Here is a 16,030-nt window from a genome sequence, read left to right on the forward strand (position 1 = left end):
AAAATGATCGAAATGAGGTTTATATTCACATGTTAAAATTTGGTTACTTTAAAATAACGGCAACCCGTGCCCCAAGGGCCCTAAGTGCTGAGGACCCTCAATTGAGATTTTTGGGGTTGAAAAAGTGCTATTCTTATGTAAAACGTAAAAGTAAAATCCTTTAGGTCAAAATTTCTGTTTGTTTTATCCTATCTCTAAGCGTTTAGGAGACATTGTCCGTCGTAATGCAATCCCCCCAAGGGCGCCACCCTGCACCGCGGCACCGCTGAGGTACGGCCTGCACCACTTACTACAGACTTCCCCTCAACCCCCTCCCCTCCCTCGGCAAAGACTTTGCTCATGATGACAAGATTTACATGCTAGTGGTGCAGTATTGAATAGGTTGTTCCTCTTGTGTCATGATTAATGTTGTTAAAGCCTATAATGTCAATTTTAACCCTTCAACGCTGTCCTATGTACGGGTTACCGACCCCTTCAACCTTGATTTTTTGCCGCCATACGGCCGCGAACCATTCCAGCATGCTTTGTTCCAAAGTGCTCTTTATGTAAAAAATATTATGAGCTTGTGATACAATTGTGTCAATGAATTATAAAGGAATGAAGGGAATGAGCAGGGCTTCGAGGGCTCCAACAGTAGATAGAAATATTCAAAGAAGACGAAACGAGGTAGCCAGTTCACCGATGTAGATCACTGTGGAGAGATAGTTCTTGTGTATAGTGTGCAAAGGATAGAAGGTGCAAAGTTTATAGGATGTAAGGAAAAAGTAGTGAAATAAATACTTAATCATGAACGTGACGTTCATTTTAAGAATAGACCAACAAGGAAAGGCATGTAGTCAAGACTAAATCCAGGCATTGAACTGGTTGGAAAAGAAAGTGAAGAAATACTCGGCTCAAATTTACCGACAGTGAGAGAAGTACTATGTGTTTTCTCTATCACCTAATGGGTTCGAAATTTGTAAGACTAAGTGCGAGAAAAACCTTGAGAAGTGCGTCTCATCCATTGTATAAAACTAGAATTCCTGTTGTTACGGAAAATAAGGCGATTGAAAAGTTAGAAAAATGACGCACAGAATGGATGAACATGCAACGACATAAAGAGAGCACGAACTACAGTGGAGATGAAGAGAAGAGAATCTTTCGTAACAAAACTTGAAGGTGCGGCACCACTGAATTTTTTGACGCACGAGGAGGAAACTGCAGTTATTCTCTCGCATAAATGTGCTTGTGCTGAAGAAATAAAGTTCTTACGCAAATAAAGAGGAGAACGAAATGCAGTTATTGGTGGAATAGATTTCAATATATTCAAGAAGAAAGGAAAATGTGTGGCTCTCCGCACCTAACAGTGTCAGAAGAATTAGAAATACAATGAAAATGTATTTTATTTTGGTTAATGTACCAAAATTCATAGACAGAGTGAAAATAAATTGATCTCTTGGTTTGGAAGTATTGTTATGGATATTAAATTATTTCTAAGGTAAGCACATTTCTTCAGAGGCTAGATCTTGCCAGTGTGAGCAAAGTCTTTGCCGAGGGAGGGGAGGGGGTTGAGGGGAAGTCTGCAGTAAGTGGTGCGGGCCGTACCTCAGCGGTGCCGCGGTGCAGGGTGGCGCCCTTGGGGGGATTGCATTACGACGGACAATATCTCCTAAACGCTTAGAGATAGGATAAAACAAACAGAAATTTTGACCTAAAGGATTTTACTTTTACGTTTTACATAAGAATAGCACTTTTTCAACCCCAAAAAACTCAATTGAGGGTCCTTAGTACTTAGGGCCCTTGGGGCACGGGTTGCCATTTTTTTAAAGTAACCAAATTTTAACATGTGAATATGAACTTCATTTGGATCATTTTGAGACCAGGAAAACATAACTTTTTGCAATTCTGAAAAATAAGGGCCGGCCTACTTTGCATGGAATGATTAACATGTGTTTATTTAATTGGTTTTACGAGAAGGAATGGAAATATTTTTCCCTTGTAGTTATTTTTATTTTTATTGACAATTAACGCTATCGTGGTAAATTGCTTGATTGGTTGCCTAATTTCGGATATACTCCAGGTATGTGTAATTTAATCCTTACAATAAATAATAAATGCTTCCTTTATTATACCTTTAAAGTTTTCCAGTGAATTTCATTTGCTATGATTTCATCATGGCAACATTTGTTTTTATCACTATGTTTATTTGCTGTAACGCTTGAAATAATAACCATATTTGCAAAAATTTTACAATAACTTCAGTGAAGTCCTGGTTCCACATTGCAATTAATTTTTTACTATTTACATTTCATGCACAATAGCTAGACTTCCCCATCCTTACGTTCACCAACATTTGTATCAGAGACTCATTACTTGATTTTTTCCATAATATTCTAAATCCTTGCAAGCATTTTATTTGGCATCCTCCCCAACAAAAAAATGCCTAAAAGATTAACTTCCCCGAACCCAATCTCATGCTGCCAAACTCAGAGAAACTGATCTGGCCCGAGGATATAAAATGGGCAATGCGTGTCCTGAAGGAAAATTACTTGACGGAAATATTAAACCATAGAAGAATTTCCCCACTTCTTTCCCTTACTTTTCATGTAAGAATTATCAAATTTTCCCCTATCTCCAATTATTGAAAAGCTCATCCTTTCTTTGACTTGTATTGCCTCAGGAGAGAGAAGTCGCGTGATCAATTCATGTCAATTCTCCAAGCCCTTTAAATCAATGAGAACCTATCTACGTTCTCCAACTCTAACACTCTTCTGACCGACTGATTATTCAAAATTAGCCCCGTTATAGATGCATTCAAGGAAACAATGGACAAAGTAGTGACCCCCACATGTGACCTCAGTTTGAAGAGTCTATGGTTCCATGAAGAGCTAGGCTGGAATATAGTGAATATATGAGGGGAAAGCACTACAGATAAAGTTGTATATGTTGACGGAAGCAAAGGGTTTGGCACTGCAAGCCTTCGCATACCAAGCATCTTCCAACTCAGAAGTGTCTGGAAAAGGGCATTTGTAGAAGATGATGATGTAGATGATTTTGACTGCGGCCCATCCTTTTATATGGATAAATTTTATAACAGTGTGGCCAGTTCTAGATTCCATCCAAATGGAAAAACTAAAGCGATGGGGACACTGTGGAGAGGCAAGAAAGGTATTCTTCCTGTTATGCTCTCCTAGGAATTAAAGAAAGGTGAGTTAGTGGAGGCCTTTCTTGTGGATGAAAACTGTATCCTAAGGTGGAATGATAAGAGGGAAATGCGGATGATCAGCGCTGAATTCAGTGCAAAAAAAATGATTGAATCCACAAAAAAATGAGGGTGAACACCAAGAAAGCCTCAGACGGTGGTTGAATACAGCAATTACAATTGTGGCATCGATCATTAGGATCAAATTATGTCTTACTTTCCCATTGAAAGGAAACCCATCAAATGGTACTAAAAATTGGGGACCCACCTACTGAACTTATTGTTACTGAACCGTTATTTCTTATTCACAGAAAAGTTTTGGAAAATTCCTCTCTTTGACTTTCAAATTCCAATTATAGAATCTGTCATGACAATATCTGTACCTTTGACCCCTTTGAGGAGATAGTCATCCTAGCCCTCCTCATCCAAAACCAAGGCTTATCAGGACATTACCCCGATTATATGAAAAACACAAAAGACAAAAGACGATAGCAGAAGAGATGTAGGCAGTGCTTCAAGAAGAATGTCCGCCAGGACACATTATATTACTGCCCCACCTGCCTGGCTGAGCCTCGATTGTGTCTTGAGTGTTTCCAGAAGTATCACTAGAATTTGTTATGCAGAAAATTATTTACCTAGCGGGAAAATAGTTTTTTTTAATGCATACCTTTAATATTTACAATTTAAATGTTTCTATTTAAAAATGATTTTATTTGAAGCAGAGTAATTAGTAAATGAAAAATTATCCTCCGTAAGCTAATCAATTTCTGATTTGTAAAACAAAATGTTTCATTACAATAATTCTTTGTCTATACAAATTTTTCTTTTCACTTATAAGCCAATGTATATCATTATAAAATCTTTTCCAGAAGATATAATATTGTTCAGTCGCATTTTCCATTATAGGGAACAACACTTTTGCAGAAAATATTGGTAATACTGTAAAGTGCCATAAAATATTTAAAATTCTATTTAAATGTATCATTTCCAGATATAAAAAATTAATATTAGTTGCATTAATATTTTTATTAGTTTTTTCCAAAAAGTGATAAAGTCTGAATGGGTTTTCGCTACAGTAGTGACAATGAGCTAAGAAATATCGGAAGCATATAGGTGTGTCAAGGGAAGGTATCACAAGTTTGACAGGATACTTAGAAAATTTTAATTTCAAATTTTTCAACAAATGAAGGGTTACTTTTAGAAAAAAAGTTGAAAACATATGCCCAGAATCACAAATCATAAGATCACGTCGTTAAAATAATAATAGAAAAATACAAATTTTTGCCAAAAAGTCAGCCACAGGGCATTTTCTCTGAAATACGGTCAGCACGGAATGTGTTGAGGCACAACTAATAAAAACTGGGGGGTGTGGAGGCATGGAATACCTGCTAGGGTAAGCTGGAGGTGTGGGGGCCCTCCCCAAAAAAATTTAAGATAAATGGTTCAAAATGATAAGTTTTACGGCTTTCTGAGGGAAATTTTTTCTATTCTGTAAGTAACATTAATCCAATTAAGTAAGGTTTAAACTTAAAAAATTTTCTGAGCTCTGGGGGCATTACATAACCCATAAACTCCCCCTTCGCTAATTACAGCTATTCCTCACCTAAACTCCCCCTTCACTGATTACAGGTATTCCTCACCTAAAACTACAGATATGTTTCTAAAAAATCTCATGTTAAGGAAATCTAGTGACAGGGAAGAATCATATTCCAGGCAGTAGAATAGGGTAGTTTCCTTCATCAAAGAAAACGGAAGGCATTGATTGCGATTCGTTACCCACCATTAGTGTAATCATAATATATAAATTATTTGGTTTTAGAAATACCGGTTTAGATGAATGGTAATGGTCAATTTTATCCTCATTTGAAAAAGGCCAGATTGGCACCCATGCGATGCCACTCCACGTGAAGTCACAGGGACCTAGTTTCTATACAAGTAGATAGGAGTTTTACATCGTCTGAGATTACCAATTCATGCATGAGGCACAGAACTCAGGGAAACATGCCTTAACAATCACCTATTAAAACTGCCTAAGGTCGGAAACTTTCCTTCATTTGGTAAGGTATTAATAATCCATATTTAAGCCAAGTGCTACCAACTAGCAGGGTACTCTGCTACCTGCCAGCATCCTGCGTTGTATCAGCTCTCAAAGCCTCGCCCAAAGGTCACCTCACTTGCGGCAGCGGGAACCAGAACGATGTCACACAGACTTTTCCCAGCATTCTTACTTAGCCGTCGCATTTTCACGCGCTTGAGAAAATTTTCACTTTTCATTTAATCACAAAAAATAGATGTCGTCATTTAAGAATCTAAAAGTGTGAAATTCGTACTCTAGGAGTAATAACCTTTCGGTTTAGGCAATAAAAAATAATAGGAAACCACCTTATTACCATATTCTGGATCATAGACTGATTTTTCTGGGGGCTGTTTTACATCTATGGGCATCAATATAGTTGACAAGGCACAATGGTGAAAAAATCCAAGTGATGCAAGATTGCAAAAACCCAATATCTTTGATAAGGCCGTTTTACAGTGGGCACGGAATTGCGCAGGTTAGAACTGCATTTATTTCTAAAATGGCGCGGAATTGCACGAGTGCATGGACAAAATTAGAACAGGGGCTATTTTGCCATTTTACATCCACACATTCTCACATGTGTTCTAGCAATTCATCACACCAGGCAGACCACTTTTCGAAATAATCCTCATCTTTTCCCTGTTAACGCCAGCCTACACAATCACAACACACGCTCCAAAAACAACATACACACCCTCCAATACTCCTACAGAGTCTGTTTAAAAGGTCCACACCACTCCATTGCCACTGTGTACAATAAGATTCCTATCACCATCCGTTCCATTTCCTCATCAATCCAATTCAAAGCCAAACTGCAAAATATGCTAATTGAAAAGAGCTACTACAATCTAAATGAGTTTTTAACTGGTGTTGTGTAATAACCTATGACCTCAATCCCACTGATAGCTGTGTGTTTGTATAGCTCGTCTGTATCATATTTCATTATATGTTAGCATTTTATGCTGTATTAACTTGACGAAACTCATGGATGTATTATCCCAATGAAGTTAATAAATATTATTTTCATTTTTCCCTCTTGCTATCTTACAAGGATTTTTCACAGTGAACGGACCAAGTCAAGTTCAGCTGTGTTTTGTTATTACTTCCGTAATTATTCTATTGAAAGGAACCGTCGGACAATATGACAGGTGTCCAGGATGACTGACTTTTGTATTTTTGGTAGAGTTTTCTCCAAGTTTAGCTTTTTTAGCTGGTGTAGAACTTCGCCCGGTGTGATTCCTGTTGTTGTTATCACTATTGGGCATATATCTACTGACTGCATCTTCCATAAGGCTTTGATCTCTGCTGCTAGTTCTGCATATTTGTTAATTTTGGTGGATTGTGCTTTCTGTACATTATGGTTTAAGGGAATTGTCACGTCTATGAGGGTAGTGTGCCGTTTTATTTTGTCTATTATAACTATGTCCGGTCTATTGTTTTTAATTGCTCGGTCAGTTTTTATTTCTGCATTCCAGTATAGTTTGCACTCATTGTTTTCCAAAACATCAGGTGGATGGTATTTGTAGTATGGTTCATTGGTGTCCAGGATTCTATTTTTTCTTGCCAGTTCTTGGTGCATGATTTTAGCTACATTGTCATGTCTACTGGTATATTCATTTGCTGCTAGAGCCGTGCAACTTCCCATAATATGCTCTATTGTTTCAGATTGCTTCTTGCATCTTCTGCACTGATCGCTGTTTATGTTTTCTTTTAATATGAACTTTCTGTAGTTCCTCGTCAATATTATGCGATCTTGAATGGCCCTCATAAATCCGATTGTTTCCCCATATATATTCCCTTGTTTCAACCATATATTTGAAGCCTCTTTATCTATGTGTGGCATGTTTAACTGATGAGGATGGTGCCCATGAAGCTCTTTACTTTTCCATTGATTGATTAGTTGTTCTGTAGTTTGATTCGGGATGTCTAGTTCACGGTTGCTTAGATGTAGTGGTGTGTAGTGAGTGTCTGTTTTACATACTATTTCGAAAAGTTTGCATTTGACTCCTTTGCCATAGAAGTATTGTCTTAGATCAGCAATTTGCTTATAGTGAAGCTGTACAGCATCAAGAATACCAAGTCCTCCTTCATGTGTGGGAAGTATTACTCTTTCTGTGGAGCTCTTTGGGTGGTGTAAACGGTGTTTTGTAAGAAGGGTTCTCACAATTCTGTTTATTTCATTAAGATCGGTCAAGGTCCATTTGATAATTCCAAAGGTATAGAGAAGGATTGGTATTGCAAAAGTATTGATGGCTTTTACTTTATTCCGCCCGTGAAGTTCCGTTTTCAGGATATTTTCTATTCTGCTGCTAAGTTCTTTCTTTATGTTGTCTTTTAACTGTGTATGGGGTATGCCCATTAGTTGGGCAATGCCTAGATATCGGTAACTTTCGGTTTCTTTCAGGTTTTCTATTAAAGTGTTTTCATCGAGGGTATAACCATCTGTGGCTGTTAGTTTTCCCCTCTGTAGATGAATGGATTTGCATTTGTCTATACCGAATTCCATTCTGACGGCTTTAGTAAAATTGTTAGTTATGGTTAGCAGTTTTTGTAACTGCATGGGCGTGTTCCCGTACAGCTTCAAGTCATCCATGTATAACAGATGATTTAGGGTGTAGTTGTTGTTTTTCTAATTTAATTATTTAATATTATTGTTATTATTATTATTGTTATTATTATTATTATCGCTATTAGTAAGTCAATATAGTAAATCCTTTAATAGCCATTCCGAATATTTCTTCAGCATACCAAGGAACAATACAAATGAAGATAGTGTGTTATCTCTGATTAAATCCCAGTGGACTGCTGAGAGAAATTAAGAAAATGTAGCCTAAGTAAAAATTCATTAAGAGTTGTTAAAGATACAAAAATTGCTTTAAAAAATTAAGTCCACACAAAATCATAGTGCTAATTAATTTTTATTACTCTAAATTATGAAATTGTCGTAATTTTCAAATGTCCTACTCTTCTTCGCCTTATTTTTTTAGTAGGGTGTAAATAGTACCAAAGTTACCATAGTTTACCCTTAGTTTAGTACCATAGTTTGTACCAAAGGTATGTTCTGGAAAACTCCCTCTTTTCCTTTCTTATTTTATGGACCGATTCTTATGACTTTCATGAAAATCGCATCCAAATTGAATGTGTTAATAGCTAGCTTATAAAAATACATAAATTGCTTAGGGAAATTAGATCCACAGAAAAATATATAAAATCATACCGCAAATTAATTTTATTGTTCCAAATTATAAATTTGTCATTATTTTTCAATTGGCCTACTTTTCCTCTTATCGCTTATTTAATTTGGTGCTGTCCTTCATTTTTCACCTCATGGCATCTGGTCCCCAAGTCACAAAAGAGAGGGTGACTTTCTGTAGAAATACATTAATTTACAATAGGCAAAGCTACTTTCCTAATACTACCTAGTAAATGTCAACAACTTAGGGTCATTTAACTCAGGTTTCACTGCAGATGATAATAAAACTTACCAAAATATTCAAATATTCCATCCTGTAGAAGCTAGATTTATAATGTCATTTATAGTGCATTATAGGGAAAAGATTAGATGATACGAGAATTAAGTGGAGATATGCATGAAACCAACCTTAGGATTATTGACCAATGATGAAGATGATGAGTGCATTATATGTAAATGGTTTTCAAAAATATCCACATCATGACAATAGGAGCAGAGAGATAAGTATTTTCTCAATATTTGCAATGGAGTGCAGTAATATCCTCATTGTCTGTGTACCTATTTCTAGATAGATGGAATTTGAAGAATTCCACAATAAAATATTCCCCTAAAGTCAGTTACTAAACAATGTATGCACTGGTGACCTTTTTATTTCTAATTAACAAATCACGACATGCCATTGAAGACTAAATTCTTACCACATAAATATTTGTACAGTCGGATTCAAAAGTATTGCAACAAATGGAGTGGCGCTACTTTTGCCGCAGTTTGGAAATCGAGTTTCCGCATTTTCTATTGTACCAGTGGGAGGGAAATTTGAACCGCATTCCCACCTCCCGTAATATTTTTATAACAACATCGTTAAAGGGAAATGTATGCGGGATATGTGCAATGTTTAATACCACATAATTTATGCAGCTCCTGCTAGCAATACATCTACGTCCAGAACATCAATTTACCTTCTCTTGTAAGTTGGCTGATCCGTCCAAGTATATTGTCTTACAATTAACACTGAAGCTTTTCGATCAGCGATAGCGAACATAACATACATATAAAATATCCGCTGCAATATCACAGTAAATATTGCCAGTGAGTATTTAAAATCAGCTTGATTCAGTGACACTAGAAGACTGGTTCATTCCTTGCCTGACAAGGCTCGTAATGAATCCACAATGGAGTCAACATGTGAGATGGACTAGTGGTTAAGGTGAAGACTTACCATGGCAGCAATCCCAATTCAGCAGTTCGATCCTCTGCGGATCAATTTTTTTCAGTTACATAGTATAACAGTGACATTGTTTTCCACTTTAACTCATATTAACTTATTGAATAAAGAAAATTCTCTTTTTGCTTTCCGCAGATATCATGTACGTTTTTACCGAAATATCAGTGCACTAATAATTTGGAAAATATTTCAGTCAGGTAAACCGCTCCATCAAGTCCTTTTTCGTATTACCCGAATATTCTATCGTTATCAATAATATGTAGACACACACGAGACCCACTTAATTGATGGGGCCGGGTCGGAGTAAACTTGGAAGTTTGGCACATGAAGCAACCTGCATCCATTGCCTTCGCGGCGAGCTGACGAGGACGGACACGGACGCGACTGAGCAACTGAACCTGGAGTCAGACTCCAGGAGCAAGTGCCCAATCGAAATTAAGATTGGCGGATGGAATGTATTGTGGTAATTCGCGTCCCCATAGGCGTTGGGCTGTCTGTGTGTTTTCTTTCGGTCTCCGTGGCGAGGTTTCTCCTATCTTTGGATTCATATTTGGACTCACTGTTTACCTCTCATCAGTACGTGGCTCCGCGGCCGAGTGGGTGTATACTATGTTCTGTAATTTTTTGAGTGTCCTGCGAAGGATCATACTATTTTTCATTTTTTAAAAGATGTATTCTTAATATCAACATAATCTACCCAGGTGACTCAAGAAAAATTCAGTAGTGAACTTTTAAATGATTAAAGCCATCTAACTAAATGTAGCCTCCGAAGTAGTCCACATTGCGAAAATCCTTACATCACATGAAGTAAATTTAGGAGAAGTGATTCCCAGTAAATAACGATAATTCCAAAGTGCCTACTCCACAGAAAGCGATTATATCTAAATTAATTAGAACTTTCAGAGTGATATACTCATTTATACACATTAGCGAACAAAAGAACCAACCGAAAGGCAAAAAATATGACATTAACTTTGTCGCAATTTATTGTCATAGCGTTATAAACAAGAGTGCTAAAATGGAGTATATATTTCAGGACGCAGACATGGTCATAGGAACAGAGAATCAACTGACGAAGGATGTAAGCGACAGCGAAGTTAAAATACAGAGCGCCTTAACTTATATTAAATTAGATACTTTTTAGTGCTCAATTAATCAACGAAATAATATTATTTTCCAATTAGGAAATCAAGTATCTACATTTACTTTTTCAATCCCATACCTATAATTTTGGATTCTTACACTAAACCCTAAATCAAGGAATATATAAATATCCGAAATCTTAGTAAAGGCACTAAGAAATCACTCACTTGCACAAGTAGTTGACAAGCTCGCTAGAGGAAATAAAAATTAGATCATTAATCAGCAAGCCGTCCTAAGTTGATAAAACAAATCGATATCATAGACGGTATATGTGACCACGGTATATTTTTTAGCCTTAAAAATTGGAATAGAGTCATCTGTAACACCAAAATGGAATATTTAATTTCGGGCATTTTTTGGGGTAAACGAAAAGGCAACAAATGAAGTTAAGTATCTTGGAGTTACAATGTCTTCGAACCTATTGCTTGGAACACACAAAAAAATATTTTTTAAGAGCTCTGAAGAAGTTAGCATTCGTCAAGCGTATTGAGAGAAGATTTTCGGACGATAAATGAAAAGAGAGGTTCTTTTACGCAATCGTCCGACCATATCTTAAATGTGCAATGAGGATATGGGATGCCGTGTAGAAAGACTTAATTGTTTAACTTAATAAAACACAAAGGAAAGCTGTGAGATTAGTCAAAAACTGCCAAGGGTGTTCAGGAAGCTTTACATGTATGTTTAGTGCATTAGGTTAGCAGCTGCACGAGACCCGGATACTAAGAGCGAAGCTTATATTGCTTGAGCAAATGAGAATGGATATCTTTAACAGTGACACGGAGAACATGATATTAGAACGCCACTACATTTCCAGGTCCGACAGAAACAACAAATTAAGAGAGGTATTTTGCGGAACGGATAGGTGTGAGAATTCGTTTTTCACACGTGCGTTAAAGGCATTTTTATATGGAAGCGGCTGGTGTTCCAATACTTCCCGCCGTTCGCCTATTAAGGCGGCTCAATGGGTATTAATAGCAATAATAGTAGGTGTATTAAAATGATGAAGATATACTGTTAATATAATACGCTAATGGTCAAAATTGATGTATCCATATCTTCAAACTTATTAATAATGCTCATCTGTGATTAGATCTGATGCATGTAGGTGGGATAAATGAGCCAGCCGTGGTGTTTCTCTTAAGTTGCCAGGAATGAAATCCGAAGGCAAGGGCAATAGATTTCCCAATAGATATCTATATTTCGGTATGATAACTTAAATGTTATTTAAAAGTTAGAAAAATGAATAATATTCATTCGGTATTATATGAAAAGTACTTACAGTCGTTGGATATTTAAGTAAAAGAGTTAAAATACTAATTTTTTTCTACCCGTCACTAATATCAAATTAGAGTCATTAATTTAATACCTTTATTCATCTAAAAATTCATTGCTGATTTTTTCTTCAGCCACCTGCATAGATTATGTTGACATTAAGAATACATCTTTTAAAAAATGAAAAATAGTATGATCATGTCCGACTCGATCTTTTGCAGGACTCTCACGATATTACAGAACATAGTATGCACCCACTCGGCCACGGAGCCACGTAGTGATAAGAGGTAAACGGTGAGTCCAAATATGAATCCAAAGATAGGAAAAACCTTGCCGTGGAAACCGAAAGAAAACACACAGACAACCCAATGCCTGTGGGGACGCGAATTACCACAATACATTCCATCCACCAATCTTAATTTCGATTGGGCACTTGCTCCTGGAGCCTGACTCCAGGTTCAGTTGCTCAGTCGCGTCCGTGTCCGTCCTCGTCGGCTCGCCGTAAAGGCAACGAATGCAGGTTGCTTCACGTGCCAACCTTCCAAGTTTACTCCGACCCGGCCCCATCAATTAAGCGGGTCTCCTGAGTGTCTACATATTATTGAAAACGATAGAATATTCGGGTAATACGAAAAAGGACTTGATGGAGCGGTTTACCTGATTGAAATATTTTCCATATTATTGGTGCACTGATATTTCGGTAAAAACAATCATGATATCCGCAGAAAGCAAAAAGAGAATTTTCTCTATTCAAAATTTTAAAATGACAGCAGTGTTTCATATATATATATTTATTGTATATTTTATATGTATGTTATGTTCGCTATCGCTGATCGAAAAGCTTCAGCGTGAATTGTAAGACAATATACTTGGACGGATCAGCCAACTTACGAGAGAAGGTAAATTGATGTTCTGGACGTAGATGTATTGTCTAGCAGGAGCTGCATAAATTATGTGGTATTAAACATTGCACATATCCCGCATACATTTCCCTTTAACGATGTTGTTATAAAAATATTACGGGAGGTGGGAATGCGGTTCAAATTTCCCTCCCACTGGTATAATAGAAAATGCGGAATCTCGATTTCCAAACTGCGGCGAAAGTAGCGCCGCTCCATTTGTTGCAATACTTTTGAATCCCACTGTACCTATTACATGCATCCTTCACTCAAGACTATAGATATGTTCCTAAAAAATGTCATGTTAATTAAACATGGTTCCCACTCAAACTAAATTACATAATTCACGGTTATTTCCAGGTTTTCACGGTCTAAATTTCACCAAATTCACGATCTTTTGGTGAGCCATTTTAGGAAGAAATATTGATCACGTAACAATAACCGGTCGCACTTTTAACTACTATAAAATTTAACAAACGCGATAGACACCGGAAATGCCAACTTAGCAATGAAAGTGTTCTATTGACGTCACCAATATTTGCCAAAATTTTGAGCCGGCTAAAGGTTGAGGGTGGCGGGGAAGTCATTTTTTTCCACGATTAATGAACATTTTAGCTACCGGTCTTCCAATCACAGGCTTAAGGTCTGTGTCTCGTCATGACACACTGACCAATAATTGCACTCCGAATACAGCGGAACCCCAATTTATCGTTCCCGCATTGATCGTTTTCCCGCATTCATCATTCGCCGCTTCTGGTCCCAAATTAAGTTCCATAAAGACAATGTAATTTTTTCCCGCATCTATCGTTCCCCGAAGTATCGTTTTCCCGCATTGATCGTTTGAAGATCGCGGTCCCATCGAATAATTTTCCACACACAAGTGAGAACTTTAAAAGGTGGACTGTAAATAATTGATGATGAAGAAAAGAATCCGGGCTAGAATTACGTGAATATTGCAGAACGCCTCGGTATGTCCAGTAGCACATTATGGCAGGGGTGGGGGTAGAGCCAGATCCCTGGTGAAAACAAGAAGTGGGATGAAGCCGAGGATCAGGTGGGCATGCCGCTGACGATTAACGCCACATTGCCTCAATCATATAAAAAATTTAATTGCGAGAAAGGAACATTTGAAATAATAAACTATTTTTGGCCTTCTTGATCCATCTCATAACCAATCACTGCGACGGCGAAATCAGTTGTTTGAGGCATAACACGCACATTTCTCTCGTAAATACGTATACTTGAAATGGCATTTGATGGATAAGAATTTTTACATCAGACAGAAATGCATAATAGCAGCGAAAATTCCAAGTGGAGTGCAAACATTTTTTAGCGATGCGGCTTGTTCCTTTAGGATATTTGAAAGAGAGATATGTCGAATCAACAATATGACCCAAGCGTTTCGATAAAGTAATAATATTCCCATAATCAGCTAAAATCTTGTTTGAATCCATTAATGAATATCATAATTCGCAAAAATCCAGCGTTTGGTGGGACATAGGCAACCCGGACAAACATTCCCGCATCAATCAATTTCCCGCATTCATCGTTTTTTTCATCCATCCCCCTGAAAAACGACAGATCGAGGTTTACTGCATACGTGTGCACATAAATGGGTGGGCTGTGTCTGCGAGTTACTGACCTTGAAACGTGATCGACATATCAATTTTTCTTTTGATCAGTCAATCATAGATCTACAATCAAGTGTGAGAGGTTATTAAGGTTTTATGACGAAATTCACGGCTATTTCCAGGTTTTTTCACGGTAGACGGAATTCACGGGATATTCACGGTTTTAAGGTTTTCACGGTTGAGTGGGAACCCTGTTAAATTTAGTGCCAAGAGAGAAGCATATTCTAGGCACGTTCTGCATCATAGACTGACAAAACTGGGAGCTGTTTCACATCCATGGTCATCAACGTAGTTGATAGTGTGAAGGCTATAGGCTTGCAAAGGGAATTGAGATTGTCCACCGTTAACATTTCTCACAGAGGATTAGTGGTGTTATATAGCTAAGATTGAGTTATATGCATATAGATTAGAGTGGTTAAGCTTTTTGTCTCATGACATACAACTGATGGTCACTCGAGTGAGGGTGACTTCCTGTGGAAATGCATCCAGTTACGCTGGGCAGAAGCAATTTCGTCATGCAACGTAGAAAATACCTAAAAATTAAGGATATTTAACTCGGGTTTCATTGTCAATGAGAGTAAAACTTACCAACAAATTTGCTCCAGGTTGATGGGAGTCTGACACAGGAATGTATATTTCAGTTGTTTTGACTGAGCAAGTGAGATGTGAGGTGCCTTGTATCTCATCTCTAATGCTGTCAGTTGTCTCAGCTGGAGATCCCAAATTGTCATCAGCTGCCTCCTCTTCTTTGAAACTCTGTGGAGAAAGTAACAGTGATAAACAACTCTCCTCTTTCAGCGTCAAAAATTGAAGGATACTCCTAATCTTGAAACAGGATTTTTAATGTGTCATCTAAGCTATTGCATAAAAAAAAGTGGTGTCCACATGTCTGTTAATTTATCACTCAAAAGCTACATAGCTGCTGAAACGAAATTACACAGGAAGATTCTTGGTATAATGAGTTCATATAGTGGCTGTATTATAACATCCTTGGGGCCATGGAAGCCAGAAAATAATAGGGTGGTTTCCTATTATTTTCTTACGGCCGTATTCATAGTTTCCTTAGTAAGCTACTAACGCCCAAGTAGCGTTCTAAGTAGTAGCATACTAGCAAAATGGTATTCATAGATCGTTAGTAAGGGCTACTAAGCCTAGTATGCTACTATCTTAGTAGCCGGTTCTTAGTCGCCCTTCGCCCTTGTTTAAGGGAGCTACTAAATATGGCGGACCGTTGTGGATGATCGAACTCCGGTTTTATTTGTATACTGTTATAGAGTTTTTACGCATTTGTGCCAAAATGGAATACGAGAATCCATTCTTCAAGTAAGGCAGGCAACGTATGTAGTGCAATTGTTGACAGGAATTGAAAGTTTTTTTGTAGCTGCGAGGAAACTACGACTTGCGGTGAA

The 16,030-nt window shown here is 37.4% G+C and overlaps 1 protein-coding gene across 1 annotated transcript in view; it reads right to left on the bottom strand.

The window, feature by feature from the left end:
- The window catches only part of LOC124172015 (zinc finger protein 665-like), a 62,117-nt gene that overhangs the window by 38,195 nt on the left and 7,892 nt on the right, over positions 1 to 16,030 (bottom strand). Inside the window, exon 3 of the mRNA XM_046551415.1 lies at positions 15,210 to 15,377. Coding sequence (XP_046407371.1) covers positions 15,210 to 15,377 — 168 coding nt within the window. The remainder of the gene's footprint in view (positions 1 to 15,209; positions 15,378 to 16,030) is intronic.

The sequence above is a fragment of the Ischnura elegans genome (assembly GCF_921293095.1).
Source record: "Ischnura elegans chromosome 13 unlocalized genomic scaffold, ioIscEleg1.1 SUPER_13_unloc_1, whole genome shotgun sequence".
NCBI classification, from domain to species: Eukaryota; Metazoa; Arthropoda; class Insecta; order Odonata; family Coenagrionidae; genus Ischnura; species Ischnura elegans.